The sequence below is a fragment of the Aspergillus chevalieri genome, chromosome 8 (genome assembly GCF_016861735.1).
Source record: "Aspergillus chevalieri M1 DNA, chromosome 8, nearly complete sequence".
In the NCBI taxonomy this organism is placed as follows: domain Eukaryota; kingdom Fungi; phylum Ascomycota; class Eurotiomycetes; order Eurotiales; family Aspergillaceae; genus Aspergillus; species Aspergillus chevalieri.
In genome coordinates this window covers 562,121-587,001 of record NC_057369.1, presented here as the reverse complement: position 1 = coordinate 587,001, position 24,881 = coordinate 562,121, and the positions used below count along the sequence as shown (strand labels likewise).

The window sequence follows — 24,881 nt, the reverse complement described above, 5'->3', positions numbered from 1 at the left end:
AGACCTCAGATATCTGTAGCATATGCGGAATCCGATGAGATGGCCATTTCTCGCAACTGCTTCGAGATCGATCTATTGCTTATTCCAGCTGCCGCTCGAATCCTCGCCGGCTTTTAAAACATATACCATAGACCACCAGGCTCTGAAATTCGTTGTCGCATGCGTAATATGAAGAACGGCGGCTCACTTTTAGGGCTAGCAAGCTGTGCCGGTTCCTGTAGGTCTCTGCGATCCCATTTGTTTGCGAGGCTTCATCTGAATTGCAGAGTCAAAATACGGCCTGCATAGATATGAACTGGCTTAGGTGGTATTACCAGAACTGCGCCGGCCACTTCGCGAGGGCTAGTCGTTCCCTAAGAATCGCGATGGGTTTGCCGGCTGCTCCGTGTTGGAAACTTGTTTCACCGTGCGATACCATCATGCTGGGTTTAATTCAATGGTTGTGCTATGTGTGATACCTTACTGCAGTACTTTGACCTCGATTTTCCGACGGGGGAAATACTATTTTCGCGGGTACTCCTCTTGTATATGGATTATGGCAACTCGTTCGGTTACTGGCAAGTGTGATCGCAAAAGCGCAATCGCAAGAGCGCAACTGCAAAGGCGCAGGGTCGCAAGAAGGCACATAGCGATCCGGCCATTGATATGATAAATATCCTGCCATGGCTTTGTCGCAGAGCAGCGGCAACTAAGCCATGGATGTCTCTTTGTGGGGATTTCACATCGCAGAGTAGGAGTATATAGGGAACCACTCCACTTGGCTGTCATTTTCGTAGCGACGGACGGGGGCCAGGGATGATACGACAGGAGCAAAGGATATGGCCAAGGTAGTGTGCAAGACTTTCGCTTGCTGTTTGGATATTAGGTTTGAAGATGGGGCTTGTCCTGTAAGATCTGTCACAATTTTGAGCAAGGGAAGCGAGCGATGATTGATGGAATTGATGAAAAGTTGGTATTCTTCGCGACGCTCCCGTTTTCGTCTGCTTCTATTGGGGAAGCGGAGTCTGGAGGGGAATGTGCCCTTGAAAATCACCTTGACCCACAATTGCTAATCTAGAAGAAGATAGATGGCTGCACTTTAAAGCTTCCTAAGCCAATACTTGATCTATAGCATTGTGTCCGGTTCTGCCCTCACTTGAGCAGGAAGCATGGGGAATGGCTGCTATATGGAGTCGTTGCTGAGTGGACGCATTAAAATTAACCTACATTTTATTCAAGCTGAACAGGCAGTGGTTCCGACATCCAGTCATCCACCCTTTATCACCATGAAATGTTTTTGTGCTCTATTATCTCCCTATAGTCGATGCTCCAGTATAACCTCTATGTAGCCACGTTGCTACTGCGGATGGTGGCTTCCAGTGGGAACACCGAGTTCTCAACCGTCACGCCTGCATAGACCCGATCAAATCGCTCCTTCAGGCCTTTGGTCTTCGTCCACTCATACTCAGGATCCCGCAGCCAAAGTCGGAGAAGGTGACGTCTACAAACTAACATCAGCTCCTCCCCAGCTAGAAATAAGTGTCAGCGCACTTACCGCTTCGCACTGGAATCAGTAAATGCTCCTCTGGCGTGTAGAATGCTCAAGTTATTGGCAAACTGGATGTCGCCTTTGTGAAAGTCCAGCGAAATAGCGTGTTTCTCGGCGGTAAAATGAACGGCATCTAGGGCCTCTGCTTGGGCTTCGGTAAGCGGCGGAATATTGGCCGACCGCTTGCAATCCAAATAGCCAGTCAAGTTTCTTCGCGAGTATTGGATGATAAGTCGCTCGGGGTCGGTCTGGGTAGCAGGCTGGTAGTACAGTAGGGGTCGCAGCTTGTACACGTCACCAGTCGGCGCGAAACTAGACAGATATCGATCATTAGCCTACCTTGTAGCTATGCTGGTGTGGTAGCATTGGTTTAGGTAAGTGGTGGACTCACTCGTCAAAAGGCCAAGGCTCGGAGAGAGTCTTGATCAAATCAGGGCGCGTAGCAGCAAGTACGTTGTAAACATGGCAGGTACTCGCAATATAGCTCTCACCACCCGTTTCACCTTCGTTCAGACAGAATAGGGCAATAACATCTCCAGCATCAGTGTGAAACACTTGTTTGTCGGCGGTTACCACAGGACCAGGGATGTCCTTAGAATTGCATGACTGACTCAGATCCTTAACATGGGCAACAATGACATCAGCTGGCTTGCCTTGCCATTTGTTGTCTTGACGACCACGAATAGGTGCGACATGTGATGAAAGGCCCGTGTAAATTATAACGTTCTCTTCGCGGGTGTAGTTGTCCACGGGAAGACCACGAATAACTTTGAAACCGTAGCCGTTATGGACCTCGTTTGAGATTCCGCGCAGCGCAGCATGCAACTGGGGCAAGGGAAACGTGTCTGGGGAGAGCTCGCCCATTGGTTTGTTTAACGCTGTTGAGGAGTCGAAAAATTAGTATGAATATGGCTACTTGTTAACAAACAGTAGAATAAAAAGTGAATCAAAGCATACACTTGAAGTGTCGAAGAGCATTGTTGATCTCATCGAGGTCTTCGGCAGTGAGATGGTAATTCCAGTTATACCTGTTGGCTAAAGTACTGGCGTCCCAAACAAGATCGCCAGACAGACTGGAAGGAAAGCCCTCGGGGAGGTGCTCATCGAGCTTCTCGGTTTCTTGTCTGCGCTTGCCGCGCGTCAGATACTTATCATAGTCAGGCATATACCCAATGTCAGGATGTCTGTTCGGATATGAATCAGTCATATTCAGATTATACAAGGGGGTTGGTAACTTTAGTTCGACAAAGAAAATTACAGATCAGAGAAGTATAGACATGCTTCGTAACCTCCAGCTTTTGTATTCAGACCCTACCTTGAATGTGACTACTAGCAGAAGCCCAAAGATGTCACAATTCTACATTCAAATCGCGAAATCGTTCCACATAGCCCGCAAATAACCCCTTTTCTTTCCCTATACCAATCAACGATAAGCGGTTGAGGTAAAAAAAGAAGGGAATCTTGGAACACGTCGTCGGAGTCGGCATCGGAGTCGGAGTGAACATCGGAGTCTCTCTCAGCCGAAAGTGGGGTTCCAATTGGCTAAACTCCAGTTGGATGCGCAGTAATGCCATACGGCGGGAAAAGAAAAATCTTCAAACAACGACAATTCCCAGCTACGTGAATATACGTGATGCCGACCCCGAACTCGAACCGCCTGACGTCAAGGTCCGGGAAGCTTCCTGCATGCGACCCATGTCGGGCAATGAAGCTGCGATGCGACCATGGGAAGCCGGTCTGCTCGAGGTGCAGGGAGAGAGGCCGGGCTGCTGACTGTGCATACCGGCCAAGACCGTTCAAAAAGCCCTTGGGTCGGAGTCCAGACAAGCAGAAGCAAGTGGCCCAGCCTCTTATGGCTAGTGTTGTGTAGCATCATATTAACAATATCAACACCTTTTTAGGCCCAGAGAAGGCGAAGCAAGCTCTGTTGCGTCAAGTACAGGACTTTCCAGAAATCTGATAATTCCATCCGTTCAATATCCCAACCCCGGCTATTTAGGTTCATCTAGCCATACGACGCTCTTCGACCAGTTACGGCTTCAAAAGGATACAGGCGCTGGTGTTTTGAGTCAAGAGACCGAACATAGCTCAAGCGTTCAGGTCGACTATGTGGTTGATGACACCTGCATCTCAAGGGGCGCAGAGCTTATCCTTGAACTGCATCGCGTATCTACGATCCTGCCATTAACCCTACTCTTCAAGAAATGGGTAGATACAGGAACAAATCTTGCTCTAGCCGGTCCCTTCACCAAACCTTGTGCATCAACAGTTGAGCACACACTGTCACAATGCGACGGAACACACGAAACCGCAGTAGCCATTTCCAGAAACCTCTTTTATAATTCCCGTCGTCCTATGTCCTTCAGTTCCGAAACAACATTTGATGAATACTGCGCCAACTTCTCTGGACAAAACTCCCGATGGGAAACTTTTGGCCTATTCTTCACTGCCGTTTGTCGAGCCTCTGTAGATCTGGCTTATGCAGAACCGCTGTATGGCTCAGAGCAACAACGTCGTAAGATCCAAAAGTTGACACTTTCGTACTCGGACCGATGTTTGGATCTTTGTCTACCGCTGGATTGTATGAATGATCTACAGCTTGTTCTACAGTATGAGAATTTTATCTCTCATTCGCAGGTTGATGGTGATCAGAGTAAGTGATTTTTAGTTCAGAAACCATTCAATTCAGGAATAAATACTAAAAATCCTTCCAGGCTACCTCTCTTGGCGGAAACTAGGAGACGTAGCAGCCTCCCTTTTCGCTCTTGGCTACCACCAACAACAAACAGAAACATTCCGTGCAGCTCCTCACTTCCTTCGCAATCTTCGCCAAACAGCTTTTTGTCGGACATACTCAGCAGATAAAAATGTGTCAATATTTCTCGGCAGGCCACCTCGAATCATACGCAAGTTCTGCCACTTTTGTCTTCCAGGGAAACATATACAGTCCGCCCAGGAAGCATCTCGCAAGACAGCAGTCTGGGATCCTGCTGAAAAGCCGGATTTCATTACGGACTCGAGGTGGGCTGCTCTCTGTGCGATATTAAAGGAAGATTTATTGGATTTGTTCACTGAGGAGAACTACGATGAAAGGGTCCGACAAGCACGGTATGTCTGATTGATTCCTATGCTTCTGGCTTAGCTTATCACCGACACCATAATAAAGACTTATAAAGGCTGATGCCCATGCTCAATGGAATGCTGTCCCCGAAAGCTATCGCCTCGAGTGTAGTCTCAAGGCATGTGACCGGCGGCCAGTGGAGCGTGACTTCATGGTCAATATGAAGCTCGCTTATCTTCACGTACAATTTCTTCTGGGTCTGGCTTTACTCCGCCCCATAACCACAAACCCAGATCCCGAACTGTTCAGTATTTCTATGGATATGCTTAGCCTTGTCGTGGAGTCGATTATGCTTAAGGACCAAATAATCAATTCTGGCACATCATTAGTCTGGAAGGTAAGTCAAGAAATTTATCGTTGGAATCAGTCAACTCATGTATATTCCAAATTAAAGGTTGCATACTACGGCTTGTCAGCTGCTGGACTGATATCTCTCACCCTCGTAAACCGATCCTTTGCCACTGAGACCCTTCAAACTAGCATGTCGAAGGTATTCCAAGACCTGAGCATTCTCGTGGGAGAGATTGAACGTGGAACATTGGTATATATTGACTCGCCCAATTATGCCTTACTAACTAGTGCCACTCAAACAATTAAGAGTCTTCTCGAGCGCATGGTGTTCCCTTCACACAACATGACAACGGCTTCGGGCAATCAACCAGTACTGATAGAGTCCGAACAGGTGGCCGCCTTGGATGAGGATGATGGAACTTGGGGTCTATGGGACAACAACAGTCTCCAAGATTTTGAAATCAACTTCTGGCACAATCTTGCTGGCCATCCTTTTCTTAATCATTAGACGGACTAAGACTGCGGAAGAAGGATCATTCAAACCAAGCCCAAGTCAATTGGCATGACTCATGCCGTTCAATACCAATGCTCAATGTTATCTCCACTAACATATTGCAATGATAGATCAATTCATCGCACTTTGCTGTATCTACCTTGTTATGCATAAGATGCTCAACTGCACTCTTTGCTCCAAGCATCCCATTAACCATGTTCAAGAGCAAAATATTCACTGGTCACACATGACGTACGATGCGATCTATTCGCCGACTACATCTAGTGAAGATATAATCCCTTTATTCTCATTCAAGGCCGATAACACCTATGAACTGCGGCAGCTTTGTATGGTTCTGCCACTTAGGTGGATGGAGCCCAAGGCATTCTCACACACGATGATACGTTCTTCCCGCCCGTTTGGCTCCTTGGACGAATTATTTTGACAACCGCAAAGTCACAGATGATCTTTTGATTTCTTCCCTTACGTAATCGGACACCGAGCTGCGCGGTCGGAAGCCGCTTCTCCTGAATATGATCCCATATACTACTTTTCTACTGTCATATTCATCATGACTGAAATACCGAAGGAAAAACATCTAGAATTGGCTATTGAGGCTTTTCATAAAGGCCAATTCCCATCAAAAACGGCCTGTGCAAAAGCCTTTGATGTGCCTCCAAGGACCCTCATGACTCGCCTCGATGGGACTGTCTCTCGCCAACATACAATTGCAAATTGTCGCAAGCTATCAAATACTGAAGAAGAATCCCTTAAAAACTGGATTCTAGACATGGATAAACGTGGTCTACCCCTTCAAGTATCAAATGTACGCCATCTTGCTCAGCTTTTATTATCCGCGCGGTCTAAGCCATCAAAAGACATCTCTATCAGCGAGAAATGGGTCTCCCGATTTATTCAACGCCATCCTGAGCTCAAATCCAAATATACCCGCCAATATGACTGTCAGCGTGCCAAATGTGAAGATCCGGAGCTTATAAAAGGCTGGTTTAATCGTGTTCAAGAGACTATCCTGAGATACGGCATTGCAGAGCAGGATATATACAATATGGATGAAACTGGCTTTCAAATGGGTGTGGCATCAACTGAAAGGTTATTTGTGGATCAGAGACAAGAGATAGCCATGCCAAATCCATCCAGCCTGGAAATCGTGAGTGGATTACTAGGATAATTGCCATAAATGCCTCTGGACATGCTCTACCTCCGCAAATCATTATGGCTGGGAAAAAGCATCAATCTCAGTGGTATTCAGCTGCTCCAAAGGAATATAGAATCAGCTTGAGCGATAATGGCTGGACTAATGATATTCTGGGATTTGAATGGCTTCAGGAGATGTTTGAGAAGCATACTGCTCTTAGACAGCTGGCAGATATCGTCTTTTAATTCTTGATGGTCATAGCAATCATGCCACTGCTAGTTTTGATCAATTCTGCACTGAGAGAAGGATTATTCCATTATATATGCCCCCTCATTCATCTCATCTACTTCAACCGCTTGATATAAGCTATTTTGCGCCACTCAAGCATTATTACGGCCAGAAAGTCAGAGAGATGGCACAAAACAACATCCATGCCATTGATAAACAAGACTTCATATCTATCTACTCCAGCATCCATGGCCGTGCATTCTCCAAAGCCAATATATTGAGTGCATTTGCAGCTGCTGGTCTTATTCCTTTCAAACCAGAGAGAGTGCTTGCAAAACTCAACATCAAGACACCGACACCACCTTCTTCCTCATTCAGCAACCAATCCTTTTATTTAGGAAGAACACTAGTCAATCTCCATCAGTTGAATCAACAGAAAAAGCAGATTCAAGAACTTCAAAGCCAATCCCTATCTTCAATTGTTGCAGAGCAGATGCTTGAAAAGTTTATAAAGAGCACAGAAGTCGCAATGCAGGATGCTATTCTATTAAGACAGGGACTCCATCAGCTTCGCACGTCAAATAAGCATCAGAAAGGGAAGAAGAATATGACACGAGCCTTTATTCAAGATGGAGGGAGTCCAACCGGCTCTGAAGGTCAGCAAAGGTTGACTGAGAGGGAAGCGATACAAGAGCCATCATCAAGGCCACGGCGGCCAGCACGATGCAGCAACTGCAATGAAGAAGACCATAATAGGTTAAAATGTCCTGCTAAATAGTAATAGATTTAATAGATCGAATATAGTTCAATGTGGCATTTTTCAACTAGGTTGATGAAATAATTCGTATAGAAGAGTTAGTTACTCGCCGCCGCCGCGCAGCTCGGTGTCCAATTACAGGTTATGTCTTTTGACATGTTCGAGGCCGTACCACGGAATAAGCCATGGCGCCAAATCAAGAACGAGGTGGTGCGCAACGACGGATAGGGATTGCGTTTTCCCAGTAATCATCATAAGACCAACTGTAAAACCAGAGCTATTAGACGTGTCCAAGCCCTTGTGCCAGGTTCCCATACTGCTGTCAATTTCAGCATTCAACTGCAAGAGGTGTCCGCTGAAGAAAAATGCGTGCACGCTTTCTGTCTGGTCAAATACCATGGCATGAAACTAATATCAATTTCGACCCTGGCCTTTTGGACAGAACATAAGAACACCGCATAGCATGCCAATTTGTGGACGTACTACGTCAGCTCCCATAGCTTATGCTTTGCTGGACGTTACAAAACCAAACAGATTTATAATCGAAAATGTTCAGATTGGAATCGACAATATCCATTAAACCAGTGGTATTATAGAGGAATTCATCTCGTTAATATTTACTGGGTGTACTGGGATGCTCCCTAATAAAAAGAGAGAGAACACAGATCCTACACCCGAGCCCGAACCAACTGCTTCGACACTTCCGTCGCAGCCCGCTCGCCGCTGCGCACCGCACCTTCCATGAAACCCTTCCACTCGACAGAAGTTTCTGTGCCGGAGAAGTGGACGTTCCAAAAGGGCTCGCGGAGGGCATCTCCCGCGGCAGTCAGAACTCCAGGGGGTAGGGAGGGACAAGGGCAGCCAAAGCCAGAGTACTGCTCTGCAGTCCAGTCATGCCAGACAGTGGTGATGTACTCGCTGAGCACACGATCCTTGTCGCTGTACAGCAGTCCCACCTGCTCGAGTAATGAATCCGTCCGAGTCTTCTCGTCCTGCTGCGACCATGCCCGGCCCGTATCGCCGCACAGGAAGCAGGTTAAGACCCAGCCGCCATCCTCTGGGGAGCTGCAGTCCCTAATTATAGAGGAAGGACCTCTGAAGGACTGAGCAAGTCCGCAGAAGCCCTTCTCGACCCAGAAGGGATTCTTGAAGACCAGCATGGCTTTCGTGAAGTATCCGTAGGTGTACGAGTCGACCAGCAACTGCTTACGTGCTGGAAGCGCAGGTGTGAACTGGATGGTGCGAAGAACGGGACTGGATACCGTGGAAATGACCTTGGAGGCTTGGAAGGTTCGATTGGCGGTTTGGACGACCACGCGGTTAGGGTTTGATTGGTCTATTGCTGTGACAGGGGAGGACAGCAGGATATTTCCCGAGGGGAGAGACGCAGCTAGGGCTTCGGATATAGACTGGGTTCCCCGTCGAATGCGTAGATACTGTCCCCCGCCGGTGCGGTCGGAACGCATCTGGAGGAGTCCGCCGCCTGTTTTGCAGTGGTGGAGAAAGTAGAGGGCTGATATATCCTGGGGCTCTTGGCCCAGCATGGCGCGGGTCCAGATTGATGCCGAGGCAATGGCGACTTCGCTTGCGTTTCGGCTGTGGAGGTAAGCGAGGAAGGTCATGGCGTCATGGATGGGGTTTTGAGGATTTGCAGCGTCGAGCTGCTGGCAGTCTGTTTCGACAAGATCTCGGATTTCGATGAGGTGCTTTTGGATGTCGATGTCAAACTGGGCAGTGGTTAGTTCAAGAAGATCCGAAAGTAGGAGGGCAGAAGGCAGAGATCTCACGGGAAGTCCGCCATATGCAAAGACATGGTTGTTGCCGGCCTTGTCCTGCGTGATACAGTTGCCGGAGGTGTTCTGCGTGATGAACTTGACTTCAAAGCGCTTGGCCAGCTGGGAGACCTTGCTTTGATTGGTGTCGTTCAACCAGGAGGCTCCGATATCGACGATGCCTTTCCCATTGGACAAAGAGGTGCTCCATGTGCGACCTCCCACGCGGTCGCGGGCCTCAAGGACAAGGCATGAGAGTCCGGCTTGCGTGAGTTGATCGGCTGCCGTGAGACCGGACAGACCAGCGCCGAGGATGATGACATCCCACGCCTTCTGTTCGGGAGTGGTTAGTGGCCGCGGGAAGGAATGGGAGATGGAAGCTTTAGCGTCGACGAGAAATTTCCACCCCGGCTCTGCCAGTTGAGTCACCGGAATGAGGCTGATGACGGGGTTGTGGGAGCGCAGGAAACGCTGGAGGTGGCGGGTGTGTTGGTGTCGTTGGAAATTACAGTTGACGATGTAGAGGGTCAGGCGGACAATGTTCGCGATGGAGCCATTGGCTGCTAACAGGGCCCTGTGGAGGTTCAAGAGCGAGAGGAGGACCTGAGAGTCGTAGTCTGCAGGGACTTGACCAGACACGGGAGAGCGTGGCCGCCCGGAGACGTGTAGCAGACCCGTCTCAGTCGTCAACGACGCGGACGCGCTGCTAGAGACCGACTCGATTGCTCGCACCATGGGAGCCATTGCAAGTGATTGACTGCTTGGTTGAAATAGGAAAACTCAAAGGAAGATTCGACTGCTTTGCAAGCCTGCTGCTGGCTTATGTCTACTCTCCCTACTCAGCAGTCCCATTCTATTTTATATACTACGTCTCCTTTTTTTAAGGGCTTCGGAGTCGGAGAAAGCGATCTCGGGGTGTTGGGCGATGACATACTACTTGTGACCCGCAACCTGTCGTATACTTATGGCTTGGCCAATTGCTCATTTCTTCTCAAAATGACACGATTTCACGCTTGATTCTTTTTATATGTAACTCATTAAATAACGCACTTGAGCATACCCCCTGGTGGGCATGCTCCGTGCCACCACCTATTTATTCAAGCAAGAGGTTAGCCATAAAAATTCAATAATGACCGAAGCCCGCTGGCCCTCCAAACAGGATGCCAGACTTTGATGCTGAGAAACAGGCGCCTTTGGACGCAACAACGCCCAGGGCCTTCTCAAACCTTTCCCATCACGCGCAAATCGACAATGTCAATGCCGACCGACTGGCGCGCAAGCTATCCCCTCGGCAGGTCCAGATGATCGCGATCGGTGGCACGATAGGAACAGGATTATATCTCGGAACCGGTAGGGCGTTGGCGACCGGCGGTCCGGCGTCAATGCTTCTGGCCTATACGATCTGTGGTGCCATTGTCTTCGTCACCATGCTAAGCCTTGGAGAGATGGTAGCATTCATTCCTGTGACAGGTTCATTCTGTACATTTGCAGGGTAAGCTTAACCCAGCCATGGTGAGATTCAAACTTGGACTAATTTTTAAGACGTTTTGTGGACGATTCTCTAGGATTCGCATTGACATGGAATTACTGGGCTAATGATGCAGTCTCCACTGCTTCGGATGTTATAGCACTGCAGATTTTGCTAGAATACTGGACTGAACATTTCCCCGGCTGGGCTCTCAGTCTTATCTGCCTTGCATTTGCCCTTTTCTTGAATCTCTGCTCTGTGACAGTCTTTGGAGAGGCAAGTACATTGAATGCAAGGCTGCACAAGTGATGTCCTAACGAGATCTTAGACTGAGTACTGGTTGTGTTTGCTCAAGGTCATGACTATTATAGTAAGTTTGCTGGTGCCATCTCACTCCCATGTGCTGCAGTTCTAATGGATCTCAGGTCTTCATTATTGTTGGCATCATCGTGAACTGTGGCGCAAACATTCAACATACATATTTCGGTGACAAATTTTTTTACGTGGGTGATGCCCCCTTTGTTAGTGGGATCAGGGGCTTTGCCTCTGTTTTTGTCACAGCCTCTTTTGCATAGTAAGATGCCATTTCACTACAACCCAGAAATTGTTATTGCTAACTGTTGGGTAGCGGCGGAACGGAAAACGTTGCAGTCATTGCTGGTGAGACCAAAAACCCAGCACAGACCTATCCCCGCGTAATCCGCAATGTCTTCTGGCGGATACTACTTTTCTATGTGGTGTCAATCATTATCATCAGTCTCAACGTACCATACAACTATCCCGGTCTTTCCAGTGAAAATTCCTCTACCAGTCCCTTTACTATTGTCTTCGCCGAAGCAGGCAGCGCTGTGGCAGGCAGTTTTATCAATGCCGTGATTATGACAAGCGCGATCTCGGCAGCCAACCATGCCCTTTTTGCAGGATCCCGCCTTCTCTACACCTTAGCTATAGAAGGATACGCCCCACGTCAACTGAGCCTCGTCAACCGTTTTCAAATTCCTTGGGTAGCGGTTCTCACCACGGCAACCATCAGCGCGCTCTGCTTCGGGGCCAGCAAGATCGGTGCCGGTCAGCTCTGGTCCTGGCTGCAGAATCTCGTCGGAGTCTCCAACCAGCTCTCCTGGGTGTGCATCTGTATCGCCTCACTCCGATTCCGTGCCGCCATTCGTCATCAAAATCTGGAGCATCTGCTCCCTTTCAAGAACTTCACATACCCCATGGGCCCGGCCCTAGCAATCGGGTTGAACATTTTCCTCGTCCTCATCCAGGGATGGTCTTGCTTCAGCCCGAAGTTCGATGTGGTCAGCTTCGTATCGTATTATATCGAGATTCTGATTATGCTAGGAATGCTATTTGGGTGGAAGCTTTTCAAAAAGACCAAAATCGTTCCTCTTGACGAGATGGATTTGATTACGGACCGGTACCAGCTTGAGGCTGAGGAGACTCCTCTAGACTCGCATGGTTTTGGCATCGCTGTGAAGAAGGGCTGGCTTAATAATATACCAGGAATGGAGTTGTTAAAGGGGGTCGGGAATTGGATATTCTGAAAGTCTAGCATATACATGATGAATCGACGACTATGGAGATTTACATTGGGGTTGCGAACCATCTACAACCAGCTATGCATGAAACTGTAAACTAGATATGATTATCGGAACTTCGCAAATGCGGCTTGGGCTCAGTCGAAGCAGGCCGGCTTCGCATCTTGACCAAGTGCAACATAATAACACCCGCGATGATGTGGCCATGTAGATCTGTCTTCCCAACTCCGAGATATAATCAATGTCCAATCGGCGTGGATATTGACTCCGACGCTCCACTATGGTTGAATACCGGACCAATAATATCCTGAGTAAATAATGACAAGAGCCCCGCTAGCGAATGTATCTTTCTGGAGTCCCAATTTCCAAGGTAGCTGAGCCGCAATAACGTGCTTGCCTTTACCTTAAGGGGAGGTTATTGACGGAGTCGGTGTTACTTACGGACTGTACAGAGTACTGTCGATCCCTTCAGTTCCCACCCTAGAGTCTCTTTCATCACGGTTATCAACCTTGCCATTGTGGTGCTGCTCTTGTTGAGCTATTTGGCCAGTATACCTGGCGTCATCTCTATCCTGCTCTTCTTAAAACTCTTGTTCCACTCAGCGCACTTGAGGCTTTCAGCTGTTCTAATTCAACTTTCGTCACCACCACAGCTAATCTGGACAACCTCGAGGAGGATTTCTAGAAGATGGCTATTGAAGAGAATATGCTCAAAGTTATCCTCAAGGCAAGGTACTCCGAATTCTCGTTAAACCCATCGCGGAATACCCTATTTCGTATGTTCTGCTCCAAAGTGCTTTGCATTCGTGCGGTTTTGCTAACTTATTGACTTAGAGCTGCAGTGTTGTATCTCGCTGTTAGCTTTGGGTGAGTACACAGGTGCGCCATGACACGTTGTGATCGTGTCTGTGTTTATGGATCTATCATCGGAATTGCACACATCATGGTTTGGATGATTTTCGTTTGTGTTTATGTTTCACACCTGAAATCTAAGTATCGGAGGATGTTGGAGCAGGCTACGGCCGCTCCTATAGCGATGTATTATATGCTAATTTGCCTAAGCCGGAAATGATTCCTCCTGGCTCGAGCAGAATATACCCGAGTTCGAGCGGCTGGCAGCATGGGGAAATGAGGACTTTGTAAAGCTTGTTGATGAGCTGCGGAGTCGGGACGATCTGGACTTGTTTAGAAAATATTGGCGACTGCCTGGCAGGAGTCGTTGCAGTTTATTATACATCATTTCATTGCACTCCGTACAAAAGTAACTACAGATTAGTGTATAACCTAACGTCCGGAGTAGGTAACGAGATGGCGCACACCAATCATAAGAGGACAACCGACAAGGCTGACTCGACACTAAAATGCAAACACCAACTTCCTCCTCATGGTTTTGCGTCGTTTCGAATATATCAAAATTTTCCATCATGGTTGGATCAGCATTCCTCGGGGGAATTAACTGGGGAGGAGTCCGAGGTCGTTCGGCAAGACACTGAAGAAAATGAACCCAGCTACCGTATATGCGACTCAATGAATGCATACGAAGAAGACCGAGACTTCATGCAATATGCTCTCCACGATCATTGCCATCGGTGCTCATCCACAGCGCCCACCGAAAGTCCCTTGCTATGTACTTTAGATCATATCTCATATCAGATAACAGAGATCATACTGTCCAGTGGGTTCCGGGACATGCTGGGGTAGAAGGAAATGAGAGAGCCGACCAGGTAGCAAAGCAGGCAGCCAACAAACCCCCAGGAAGAGGCCCAAGAGAGATCTCCCTGGCATTTGCCCGTAGAGCCCGAACAGAAGCCATCACAACAGAAAAGCAGACATGGCTCACTAAGGAACTCAGCCAACGATTCCAACAAGGTCAACGAATGTACAGGCCGCAGAAGAACTGGCGGCTCAACCCAACAGCTGCAGTTGCTCCCAAGCACTTGGCAAGCCGGTATTTTCAACTGAAGTCAGGACATGCAGCCATTGGGGTATACCTACATCAGATCAAGGCCCAAGAGGATGCAACCTGCAGAGATTGTGGCTTATCAAAGGAAACAGTACACCACCTTCTCTTTGAATGCCGGAAATGGCGACACCAACGAAACAAGCTCTACGGGGATTTGGAGCGGGATGGGGTTGTGAGACCCACTGCGGCAGAGGATCACCCGCAGGGACGACTTCTAGGAGAGCCCAAAGCTACCAAGGCGCTGCTACAATTCCTAGCCAGCACCAGTGTAGCTCTACCCCGAGCACACCTACAGCGAACAGCGGAAAGGACCCAAAGAGACGACGAGTGGGGTCTGGAAGCATTGGAAGAGGCGATTAGAACAGGTGAAGGATAGCAGGGAGGGTAGCCTAAGCTGAATTCCAGCTTAGGCCACACCCACCCTGCTCTGGAACACAAGGAGAGCACTCTGCTCGAAAGCCCTGCGCATACAGGCGGTTTGGGGCGAGGAAAAGGACCAGAAAGAGTATAGAAGGGGGCTAGTGCCCAAGGAACATATAGGGATAAGAGACTGTAGAATAGCTACCGGCCTCGAGTCCACGAATCATGGTCTGTCATAGCTCTAGGGCTCGGTATGGACAATAAACTTGATTAAATAATAATAATGACGGAGATCATTACCGAAAAAGAAGCAGTATCTCCGGGCATTCTGCATCCGGTAATTCCGACTCGCGTCTCTCATCTCCGGCCATATCTTATTCTTCCTCTTCAATCAAACAATCACAACAACAGAACATACTGCATATAAATTCTGGGAAAACCAGCGCAATGGAACCCCCCCGTCGCCGCAGACCTCCTCTTTCCTGTACAATCTGCAGACGCCGCAAGCTCAAATGCGACAGGTCCATGCCGTGCGCGCAATGCGTCAAGTCCAAGATGCCAGATCAGTGCTCGTATGCTTCTTACATGAGTCAATGGAGGGATGTAGATCTGCATGAGAAGCGGCTGAATAGTACTCCGCCAGTGCTGGCTACCAGTGCTAGTAATCATGCGTCGCTTTCCAGTGGGATGCACGTGTTTGACTCGCGGAATCGAGTCACCAAGCCGGCTTCGCGGCAGGATGAGATGCAGGAGCTGCGCGGGAGGGTGAAAGCATTAGAGCATGCTATTGCCAGACAGGGCGCGCCTATTCATACGCCCGATACGCTGGGTGATCTGTCGGACGCGGGACGGCCGGATGGTGTTGCTGAGGTTGTTGAATCGTTGCCGGATCAGTGTTTTCGGGGCTCGAATGGCGGAACGAGATATGTTGGTCGGTCGAATTACGCGTTGTTCATGTCTTTGGTAAGTTTTTTCCCTTATAGCATGGCGAACCGGGCTAATCCAGGCAGTTCCCACATGTCGGGGGTTTCCTGCACCGTGAGTCCAAAAACAAAAACCAGAGAGGTGATATGGAAAAGCTCAAGCACCAAATGTGGTCGCGGGAGCGACAGAATCACCAGCGCACGTATCGCGATCATGCGTTCCGGCTGGAGGAGATGGTCCCTGCTCGGCCGTTTGCGGACCAGCTGGTGCATTTATATCTGTCGACGTTCGAAACTACGCATCGGATCTTACACTACCAGGAGTTTATGCGGCAGTATGAGGCGTATTGGACAGATCCCATGAACGCAGACACGGTGTTTCTAGCTAAACTGCTGGCCGTGATGGCCGTTGGCAGTAGCTTCTACTCACCGGAGACTAAGCCGACAGGAAGAGAGTCTATGCACCAGACCACGAGCCGATGGATCATGGCTGTTCAGTCCTGGGTTACGTCTGTGTTTGTGGGTGCCAACATCAATTATGACCTCCTCCAGATCCAGTGTCTCTTGATGCTTGCGCGACAAATAGATGCGACGGACGGGGATATCACCTGGATAGCATCGGGGTCATTAACGAGAACTGCGCTGACAATGGGATTACACCGGAATCCACGACGGTTTCGGCATTCTAAATTCTGGGCCGAGATGCGTCGTCGTCTGTGGGCTACGATCGTAGAACTGGATCTACAATCATCGGCGGACGGTGGCATGCGACCGTCTATTGACCTGGAAGAATGCGATTGCGATGCACCATCGAACTTCAATGATTCCGATCTGGAAGAGGACATGGCAGAGGATCCTGCACCGAAGGCTGGTGTCTCTGATGGATACTTTCAAGCCGTTTTGTCTCGGTCGCTGCCGGTGCGAATAAAGATCATGGAGATGGTCAACAGTCTGAAGTTCACGCTAACATACGACGAAGCCTTGCGCATGAGCGACATGTTAATCCGACACATGGAGGAGGGATTAGCTGCATTCGAACATGGCAGTGGGATGACCTTTGCCAAGTCGCTTTATTCGTTTACAATGCGACGATATCTACTCATCCTGCATCGACCGTTTTACTTTTCAGTTCTGCAATCTCCGAAATACACATATTCGCGGAAAATCTGCCTAGAGTCGTCGCTGCACATTCTCTCGATGCTCGAGGAGGATGCACCTCATGCGCATATGAGGGACCTGGCACCTAGCATGTTCCGGCATGAATTCTTTTACGCGGCTATGACCGTCTGCGCGGAATTGCAGCTACAAATGGAGGAGACGTCACCCGGAGGCCAATTGACGGATCTGGTACGGTCGCAACAGACCGTGATGATGCGGACGGTTGAACGGATGATCCAGGCTTTGCAGTCACGAGTCTATCCTAACGGTAAAGGAGGCAAAGCGTATATTTTCCTCTGTATGGTGTTTGCATCGGTCAAAGCAAAGTTGAATGGGGAAGATGTACATGTTGCGATTGGGCGGGCGTCGGAGGAGGTGCTCTCGGCTTGTAAGGCGGTGATGGACTTCGTAGAGGACCGTGATAAGGTGGGTTCAACTCGGTCTCCAAGAAGTGAAGTTGCTAATTTCCAGACCCCGTCTGTATTCGACCCGGTCCATGTGTTTCCGATAGATTTCAGCGATCTTTCAGTATGTACCCTGAGGTCTCCCAATAAGGTATTCAGTATGCTGACGCTACAGGCACTTGATTTTGGGACACTGTTTGATTTGTCCGACGGCCCGGAATGGAATGGACTAGTTTCCGGGAACTGATTTGAATTGTTCAGCTGAAAGCAAGTTTGTCTAATGCCAATCACCGAGGTCCGGGGTATAAACAGTCGATCCCCCTCGTCATTCTATCCGTACACGTCTACATTCTACGAAAGTACAACCACCAATTCAACGATATGTCGTAAGTGTATCATAATATGAGAATATGATAACAATTCTAATGGCATAGGACCATTCTGACCACCCTCGGCCTCCGTGCTGCATCCGGCCAACAACCCCCCAACTACGCGGCGGGCTACCTTGTCGCCAACTTCGTCCTCGCCTATGCCCTCATGAGCACCCGGGGCGGTAAAATCCGTCATGGACTCGACCACAACGTCGCGCCCCGCGAGGATCTGAGCAAATACGGCGAGGCTGCCGTGCAGGCGGGCAAGTTGAGCCGGACGACGCTGAACCGGCTGAAGAGACAGGAGGCCGCGCATGCCAACGCTGTTGAGGGATTCCCATTCTTCGTTGCTGGCAGTACGTTTCCTTCCCTCTAGGAGTCGTTCTCTCTAATTACGGGCGCTAATGTGTACAGTCCTCCTGGCGGTGCAGGCCGGGGTCCCCAGCGAGACAATCAACACCATCGGCGTCTGGTACACCCTGTCGCGCGTCGCATTCGGCCTCGCCTATGTGTTTATCGAGTCCGAGCCATTGAGTTTCATCCGGTCGCTGCTGTGGTGGTCGGGCAATTCGGCCTGTATCACCGCATTGGTGTTGGCCGGGAAGAGGCTGTAACCGAGTGGATGCTACTACACACTACTCCGCACGCACACGGAGTGTTAAGCAACGGCACATAAAGTGACTAGTATGACGATGTACAGAATATAATTTATTACGAAGTCTAGCAAGTAATCAGTGAGCCATGATTCGCCCTCGCACACCGGGTAGACGCCGTGAGGACCCTGCTGTAGTACCTTGGAGACTGAATTCACCAATCAGCACTCTGGGATTCTAAGCACCACAACCCTAGTCTACAGACAACCCGTAAGAAACATACAATTTCCCTGGATGAACTGGGGACAGTGTACCTTGGAGGAAGTCCCCAAGGTATCTCTCGTTTATAGTAGGGTATATAAACAAGGAAACCGTAGCAAAAGATCCAGAATCTGTAACATTTTTCAAGAATTCGAATCAAATAAACGTAATGGTCATTAATTCAGGCACAGATACCCTCTCGTACCCCGTCCAGCAGCCTGTGCACCAGGTTACAGGCAAGGAGATGGGGGAGAAGAGGGCGTTGCCTGTTACGCTTCTTTCGGGGTTTTTGGTGCGTGCCCTGACATGATTGTGTTGAGACAGAGCTAACTGAACCAGGGAAGCGGCAAAACAACCCTTCTCGAACATATCCTTAAATCACCAGACCATGGTCTCCGAATCGCCGTCATCGTCAATGACATGAGTCGGTAAGCCATCCCTCCTTATCTCCCTATCAACCCCCTTACCGCACAATCTAACCATCCGGAACAGATTGAACATCGACGCAACCCTAATAACTCACCACCACGTAACCCAGACCAAAGAAAAACTCATTCAGCTCCAAAACGGCTGTATCTGCTGCACCCTCCGCGGCGACCTCCTCGCCGAACTGGCCCGCCTGGCTCAAAAGAACGACGTGCAATATGTTGTTATCGAGAGCACGGGGATTAGCGAGCCGATGCAGGTTGCGGAGACGTTTACGACCGAGTTTGGCGCTGTGTTTGATCAGGAGGAGTTAGGGGAGTTGAGTGAGGAGGATAAGGCGGTTTTAGTTGATGTGTATGTCTTCCCTCCCTGGAATTGGATCTGATTTGAGCGGACATACGCTGACAGAGAACTCCTGGTAAAGCAAGAAGAACGGACTGCACACAATGGCCCGCCTCGACACGACAGTCACCGTCCTCGACGCATTCAACATCTACGCCAACCTCGACACAGCCGATTTCCTCTCAGACCGCTACGGCGATGACATCGTCCCCGAAGACGAGCGCACAATCTCAGACCTCCTAGTTGACCAGATCGAGTTCGCAGACGTCCTCATCATCAACAAAACCGATATGATCGATCCTCCCCGTCTGCAGCGCATCAAACACCTCCTTACACTCCTGAACCCTAGTGCCAAGGTCCTTGAGTCGAAGTACTCGAAAGTCGATGTGAGGGAGATCATCTCCACTGGCCGGTTTGATTTCCTCAAGGCTGCTAGTGGTGCGGGCTGGTTGAGGAGTCTGCATGAGATGACTATGCAGAAGACGGGGAACGGGGACCGGATGGCGCCGAAGCCGGAGACTTTGGAGTACGCCCCTTCCCCCTTCATATGTGATTGATCGGTAATGCTAACAAGTAATGTTGTAGGTATGGGATTAATAACTTTGTGTACTCGGCGAGACGCCCGTTTAACCCCCGGAAGCTGTGGGATTTGCTGCATGATAAGTTCATCCTGCTACAACATGGAGACGGCGAAGAAGACGGAGACGAAGAAAACGACGAGGAAGACGACGAAAACGAAGGTGATGACAAAATGGACGAAGATGACGACGACGACGACGACGACGACGAAGAAAATGAAATCGTAATCGACCCCGACGAGGCCCTCCAAAACAAACGCAACCACCCCGCCTTCTCCTCCCTCCTCCGCAGCAAAGGCTTCTTCTGGCTGGCAACCCGCCCCTTCCAATCAGGCGAATGGTCCCAAGCTGGCGCCATCCTGACTATTTCCTGTGGTGGGAAGTGGTTCGCTGAGGAAGATAAGGCTAATTGGCCAGAGGACGAAGATGTCCGCAAATCAATTGAGAATGACTTTGACGGACGCTGGGGTGATCGTCGGCAAGAGATTGTGATGATTGGGGAGGGCATTGATACGGACAGGGTCACGGAAGTGTTCGATCAGTGTTTGTTGAATGATGAGGAGATGAAGCAATGGGAGGGCATTATGGAGGGTGATGGGTCCCGGGAAGACAAGGAAGATGCCATGATGGATATCTGGGAAGATGGGTTTGAGGGGTGGAACGAGGCCGAAGAGGAAGATGAACATATGCATTGATTCTGTATTTCCATCAAAAGTTCATGTACATTCATATTCCTATTGATGTTGACATTCATAAGCATAAATCATGACACAACTACCAACTGTCCACCCTCTCCATAGCCAAATGCATCCCCTCCACCGGCTTCGTAGTCACAGCCCCAGCAATATGAATCTCCTGCTTAGGATCCTGCATGCGAAACCTGAACCGTCCAACAACACCCGCCATAGCACACCGCAGCTCCGCCCTCGCAAAGTCCTTCCCAATACAACTCCTCTGCCCATGCAAGAACGTAATCTGCGCGAAATTCGTCCCTGCCCCACCATGCTGATTCGGCGTCTGCTTCCCCGTCACAGGATCCGTATCGATCCATCGTTCCGGCAAGAAATTCTCACCCGTAGGACCCCAGAACTCAGGACTGCGGTTTATAGCATACGGGCAGAGGATGAGCCGCGTGCCCTTGGGAACGGGTTTGTTCGCGACGATGGTGTCGCGGACGGATTCGCGGATTGTCACCGGGACGGTTGGGTACAGGCGGAGGACTTCCTGGCAGACACCGTTGAGGAGAGGCATGGATTCGAGGTCGGACCAGGTGATTGGGGCGTTGCCGGAGGGGATGCGGTCGCGGATTTCGGCGCGGAGGCGGTCTTGGTATTGCGGGTGGAGGGTGAGGAGGTAGCAGCCCCAGGTCAGGGCGCTGGCTGTCGTTTCGTGCTGCTTTTGTTAGTATCACTTGTAAGATGGAGCGGGGGCAGGACGTACGCCAGCAGCGAGGAAAGTCAACATCTGGTCGACCAACTCGTCATCGGTGAAATCACCGCCCATCATCATGGTTCCCAGAATATCGGCTTCCAATTCCTTGGCCGTCGCTCCAGAGGCCACAATAGCTGCCCTCTTCTCCTGGACAATTTCATTGCAGAGGTCGCGCAGGAATCCAGTCTCGTTGTCAACAACCTTATTCAAAGACCATGGCAGACGTCTGGCAAACCACTGCGGCAGCACAAAGTTGATCGCCAGGAAAGCCATCTTCTCGCGCGTCGGTTCCAGAATCGCAGTAAAGCTATCCGCTACCTTATTCTCAGGATTATGCAGAGACTGAAAGTCGCGTCCCATCGCAGCCGGACCGATGATATCAAGGGTAAGTCGACTAGCCCAGATGCTCAACTCAATCTTGCCCATCGTCGACACCTCCTCGAACGGATTGCGCCGCAGCTCCGACTCCATTTCATCCAAGAGCAGGCCCGTCTTCTCCCACATTAACCCGTATAACGCACGGATGTTCTTGATATTAAAGGCCGGAGTCAGCGCTCGGCGCTGCTTGCGATGCGCCTGTCCCTCGCTCAGAATGAGTCCGAACCCGATGATCCGCGCGAGAAAGTCGCGCGCACGCCATGGCTTTTCGAAATCATACGTGCGCGAGGACATCACATCGAGCAGTGCCTGGTGGCTCGTGACGAGCAGCATGGACTGCGAAAAAACATTGCGGAAGTGGATGAGGCCCTCGTTGGGGACTGATCGGATCCATTCAAGGGGAATGCGGCCGCGGGGGTTGTCGAAGATGATTTTTACATGCGGGCGGCCGGGGATGGTGGGGAGATGGCGGAGGGGGTTGAGGAAGTAGGGGTAGATTAAGAGCCGGTAGAAAGCGTAGAGGAAAACATTGAGGCAGAGAGAAGTGAAGACGATAGTGCGGAAGTGGTATTCGGGGAAGAAGAAGTGTTGGACAATGTAACCTTGGATAATGGCCAGGCCCGTCAGATGGAGCATTTTTGCACTGTTCAAGAGTATATAAATTGATAATTGCCCCGTGCAATAATAGATATTCAGAGGACAATCATACTGTCTCCAGGCAGCTAATATATTATCCACGGAGATCAATGCATATTCATCCGGGGCTCCAAATATTCAACTCGCAACCCCATCATTGAGATCTTCAATTCGCAACGATTTCCCCATCGGGTAATAACTCAAACCCAACCATACCCCAACCATATCAACTCCATGTGAGCCGAGGATATCTTCTTCTGGAGACTTATAAGTGATCTATCATCCAGTGCAATATACGCAAATTAACTGCAAGTACCGATTACATTGATAAAGACCGAAAATGGACCAATTCAAAGAACTCACAGCCCACCCCCAAGTCCAGCAGGTGCTCCAGTCGCCACTGGCCCAGAACTCCCTGGCCGCGATTTTGGCCCTGGGATTCTTGAGATATACAAACCGCACGCTGTCCAGATGGAGTCTGAACAATTGGAATTCAGACTCCTGGCAGGGTGAAAAGGAGCTGGTTCTTCTCACCGGGGGTACCGGCGGTATTGGCCGTCAGATCATGGAGGATCTATCGCAGGCGGGTGCTAGAGTGGTTATTGTGGACGTCAAGGAGCCTGAATTCAAGCTGCGTATGTTTCCCTGTTCAGATTGAAAAGAGCGGGACTAACAAGACCAGCCAAAAACGTGTCCTTTTACATCTGCGACATCACAAATTCAGCCAGCCTGAAGACCGTCGGAGACAAGATCCGTCAGGCACACGGAGAACCCACGGTCCTCATCAACAACGCCGGTGTAGGCCATGACGGGACCATCCTCGAGGAACCCGAGGACAAGATCCGGCAGACCTTCGAGGTGAACACAGTCTCGCACTTCATGACTGTCCGGGAGTTCCTTCCAGACATGATCAAGAAGAACCACGGCCATGTGATTACGATTGCCAGCATGGCTAGTTTCATGGCGTTGGGTGAGATGGTGGATTACTGCTGTACGAAGTCCAGTGCGCTGGCGTTCCATGAGGGGTTGAGACAGGAGTTGAAGTTCTGGTACCATGCCCCCAAGGTTCGGACTAGGTGAGTCTTCCAAAAACAGTTTGTTTAAACACGCTTCGTACTAACGCACGCAGCGTGATTCACCCCCTATGGGTGCGCACAGCCATGATCAAGCAGCTCACCGACGCCGGTGACCAATTCAATCAGCCGGTGTTGACTCCCCAGACTGTGTCGGCGGCAGTCGTCAAGCAGATTCTGACACAGAGCAGTGGCCAGGTGATCCTGCCCTCGCGGCTGACTCACTATTCGCTGGTTAGAGCGTTTCCGTCGTGGATGCAGGAGGCTGCTCGGGGGATTGGATCGGGGATTCTGCGGAAGTTGCGCAATTGTCAATGATTTGTTTAGTTATGTACTTGTTATGTATGAATCTGTATGATTATTCCAATTCGTTATGTCTGAGTATCATTTATGTACAGAATATACCTTATGTACTGGTATCATTTCCTATGAACTAAATCACGAGCATAAGTATGTACTATGACCGATGCACTACTATGCCTTCCCGATACACTCCCGCAAAAATACCTTAACCTCCCTTCCCTGCTCCGTCTCCGTCCCCTCCCCAACATACAAATGATAAACCGGCGCAACATGACACTCCCTCTCCCCAACGACAAATTCCACCTGTCTCCCTGCCTTTATCTTACCCGCCAAATCCTCCAACAACGGAAGCATAATCTCCGTGCCCCCCGCACAAACAAGCATCCGCTCCACCGGAAAAGCCGCATACCACTCCGTCGGCGCCCGCGACAGATCCGTGTAAAAGTCTCGCGCCGCCGAACCGAGGTACGCGCCCGCCCAAGGGGCCGCTACATATTCGGTAATAATGTCGCCCCGCGAATCTATGATTTGATCGGGGAATTCGCTGTCCAGCGATGTCCAGGGGCTTAGCATTATGGCACCCTTGATTTGGGCGCCGGAGAGCTTGATGGGTTTGATTTCGGGGTGGGTGTGTGCGAGATGCGATAGCACCCCGCCGACGAGGTTGCCACCGGCGGAATCGCCACCTAGGAGTACTTTTTCCGGTGTATGGGTTTCTAGCACATGGCGTAGACAGTCGACTGCTTGGCGGAGTTGGGTTGGGTATTGTGCGTGCGGGGCGAGCGTGTAAGTCAGACAGAACACGGATAGCGAGTTTGGCTGCGATTTATTCGCGTCTGCTAGCAGTCGCGCGAAAAATTTAAAGTAGCCTCTGTTTGCTGGGAGCCCGAAGCCGCCGCCGTGGTACCAGATAAGCACATGCGAGGCGTCAGGGGATCCGATCCAGTGTCCGTATCCGCCGGATTCTAGGGACACGGTGCGCGGTGGTTGTTTAGTTTTGGCCATGTACTTGCTGTACATTGCGCTTGTGGAGGGGGACACCCATCTATACTAGTTAACATAGACTTATTCAAAAATGTAGGTAGAAACGCACTGCATCTGCAACGGCGATAGTCGCCGGGTAGCCTTTCGCAAGACTGCATAACATATATGCAAGTACCACGTCTTAGCTCGGCGTTGAAAAAAGCCGGTTAGCGCGGCGAAGATAATGGTCAGCCAAATGGAGGCGATGGCTGGGATCAGGTCCAGCTTCTGCCGGAGGGTGAGTTGTGTCATTGTTGCACGGTGTTACCAGTGTGTTGCACAGAAACAAGGGGGACAGGACAC

At 50.0% G+C, this 24,881-nt stretch overlaps 13 protein-coding genes across 13 annotated transcripts; 9 read left to right on the top strand and 4 right to left on the bottom strand.

Moving 5' to 3' along the window:
* Positions 1-1,320: 1,320 nt before the first annotated feature.
* ACHE_80193S (TauD/TfdA family dioxygenase) lies at positions 1,321-2,735 on the bottom strand (the record flags this gene model as incomplete). Its single annotated transcript, XM_043283537.1, has 4 exons — positions 1,321-1,480; positions 1,535-1,840; positions 1,920-2,406; positions 2,486-2,735. The coding sequence occupies 4 exons, from the start codon at positions 2,733-2,735 to the stop codon at positions 1,321-1,323; spliced, it is 1,203 nt and encodes a 400-aa protein (XP_043140806.1).
* Positions 2,736-3,883: 1,148 nt separating this feature from the next.
* ACHE_80192A (fungal specific transcription factor domain-containing protein) lies at positions 3,884-5,448 on the top strand (the record flags this gene model as incomplete). Its single annotated transcript, XM_043283536.1, has 4 exons — positions 3,884-4,181; positions 4,243-4,636; positions 4,695-4,986; positions 5,044-5,448. 4 exons carry the CDS (start codon positions 3,884-3,886, stop codon positions 5,446-5,448), a joined length of 1,389 nt encoding a protein of 462 aa, XP_043140805.1.
* A 2,794-nt stretch (positions 5,449-8,242) lies between these two features.
* On the bottom strand, positions 8,243-10,090 carry ACHE_80191S (uncharacterized protein; the record flags this gene model as incomplete). Its single annotated transcript, XM_043283535.1, has 1 exon — positions 8,243-10,090. The coding sequence occupies one exon, from the start codon at positions 10,088-10,090 to the stop codon at positions 8,243-8,245; it is 1,848 nt and encodes a 615-aa protein (XP_043140804.1).
* A 416-nt stretch (positions 10,091-10,506) lies between these two features.
* ACHE_80190A (uncharacterized protein) lies at positions 10,507-10,942 on the top strand (the record flags this gene model as incomplete). The annotated part of the gene is made up of 2 exons (XM_043283534.1): positions 10,507-10,838; positions 10,912-10,942. 2 exons carry the CDS (start codon positions 10,507-10,509, stop codon positions 10,940-10,942), a joined length of 363 nt encoding a protein of 120 aa, XP_043140803.1.
* A 230-nt stretch (positions 10,943-11,172) lies between these two features.
* On the top strand, positions 11,173-12,361 carry ACHE_80189A (uncharacterized protein; the record flags this gene model as incomplete). The annotated part of the gene is made up of 3 exons (XM_043283533.1): positions 11,173-11,184; positions 11,240-11,388; positions 11,443-12,361. 3 exons carry the CDS (start codon positions 11,173-11,175, stop codon positions 12,359-12,361), a joined length of 1,080 nt encoding a protein of 359 aa, XP_043140802.1.
* Positions 12,362-15,233: 2,872 nt separating this feature from the next.
* ACHE_80188A (putative C6 transcription factor) lies at positions 15,234-17,410 on the top strand (the record flags this gene model as incomplete). The annotated part of the gene is made up of 4 exons (XM_043283532.1): positions 15,234-15,641; positions 15,689-17,185; positions 17,231-17,287; positions 17,339-17,410. 4 exons carry the CDS (start codon positions 15,234-15,236, stop codon positions 17,408-17,410), a joined length of 2,034 nt encoding a protein of 677 aa, XP_043140801.1.
* Positions 17,411-17,544: 134 nt separating this feature from the next.
* On the top strand, positions 17,545-18,148 carry ACHE_80187A (MAPEG family protein; the record flags this gene model as incomplete). Its single annotated transcript, XM_043283530.1, has 3 exons — positions 17,545-17,549; positions 17,598-17,890; positions 17,949-18,148. 3 exons carry the CDS (start codon positions 17,545-17,547, stop codon positions 18,146-18,148), a joined length of 498 nt encoding a protein of 165 aa, XP_043140800.1.
* Positions 18,149-18,557: 409 nt separating this feature from the next.
* On the top strand, positions 18,558-19,199 carry ACHE_80186A (uncharacterized protein; the record flags this gene model as incomplete). The annotated part of the gene is made up of 3 exons (XM_043283529.1): positions 18,558-18,680; positions 18,728-18,816; positions 18,881-19,199. The coding sequence occupies 3 exons, from the start codon at positions 18,558-18,560 to the stop codon at positions 19,197-19,199; spliced, it is 531 nt and encodes a 176-aa protein (XP_043140799.1).
* Positions 19,200-19,260: 61 nt separating this feature from the next.
* ACHE_80185A (uncharacterized protein) lies at positions 19,261-19,713 on the top strand (the record flags this gene model as incomplete). The annotated part of the gene is made up of 1 exon (XM_043283528.1): positions 19,261-19,713. One exon carries the CDS (start codon positions 19,261-19,263, stop codon positions 19,711-19,713), a length of 453 nt encoding a protein of 150 aa, XP_043140798.1.
* A 194-nt stretch (positions 19,714-19,907) lies between these two features.
* On the top strand, positions 19,908-20,429 carry ACHE_80184A (uncharacterized protein; the record flags this gene model as incomplete). Its single annotated transcript, XM_043283527.1, has 1 exon — positions 19,908-20,429. The coding sequence occupies one exon, from the start codon at positions 19,908-19,910 to the stop codon at positions 20,427-20,429; it is 522 nt and encodes a 173-aa protein (XP_043140797.1).
* A 79-nt stretch (positions 20,430-20,508) lies between these two features.
* Positions 20,509-22,179, bottom strand: ACHE_80183S (cytochrome P450; the record flags this gene model as incomplete). Its single annotated transcript, XM_043283526.1, has 2 exons — positions 20,509-21,126; positions 21,175-22,179. 2 exons carry the CDS (start codon positions 22,177-22,179, stop codon positions 20,509-20,511), a joined length of 1,623 nt encoding a protein of 540 aa, XP_043140796.1.
* A 340-nt stretch (positions 22,180-22,519) lies between these two features.
* Positions 22,520-23,570, top strand: ACHE_80182A (uncharacterized protein; the record flags this gene model as incomplete). The annotated part of the gene is made up of 3 exons (XM_043283525.1): positions 22,520-22,814; positions 22,862-23,255; positions 23,309-23,570. The coding sequence occupies 3 exons, from the start codon at positions 22,520-22,522 to the stop codon at positions 23,568-23,570; spliced, it is 951 nt and encodes a 316-aa protein (XP_043140795.1).
* A 156-nt stretch (positions 23,571-23,726) lies between these two features.
* ACHE_80181S (lipase/thioesterase family protein) lies at positions 23,727-24,830 on the bottom strand (the record flags this gene model as incomplete). The annotated part of the gene is made up of 2 exons (XM_043283524.1): positions 23,727-24,600; positions 24,649-24,830. 2 exons carry the CDS (start codon positions 24,828-24,830, stop codon positions 23,727-23,729), a joined length of 1,056 nt encoding a protein of 351 aa, XP_043140794.1.
* Between the last annotated feature and the right edge of the window lie 51 nt (positions 24,831-24,881).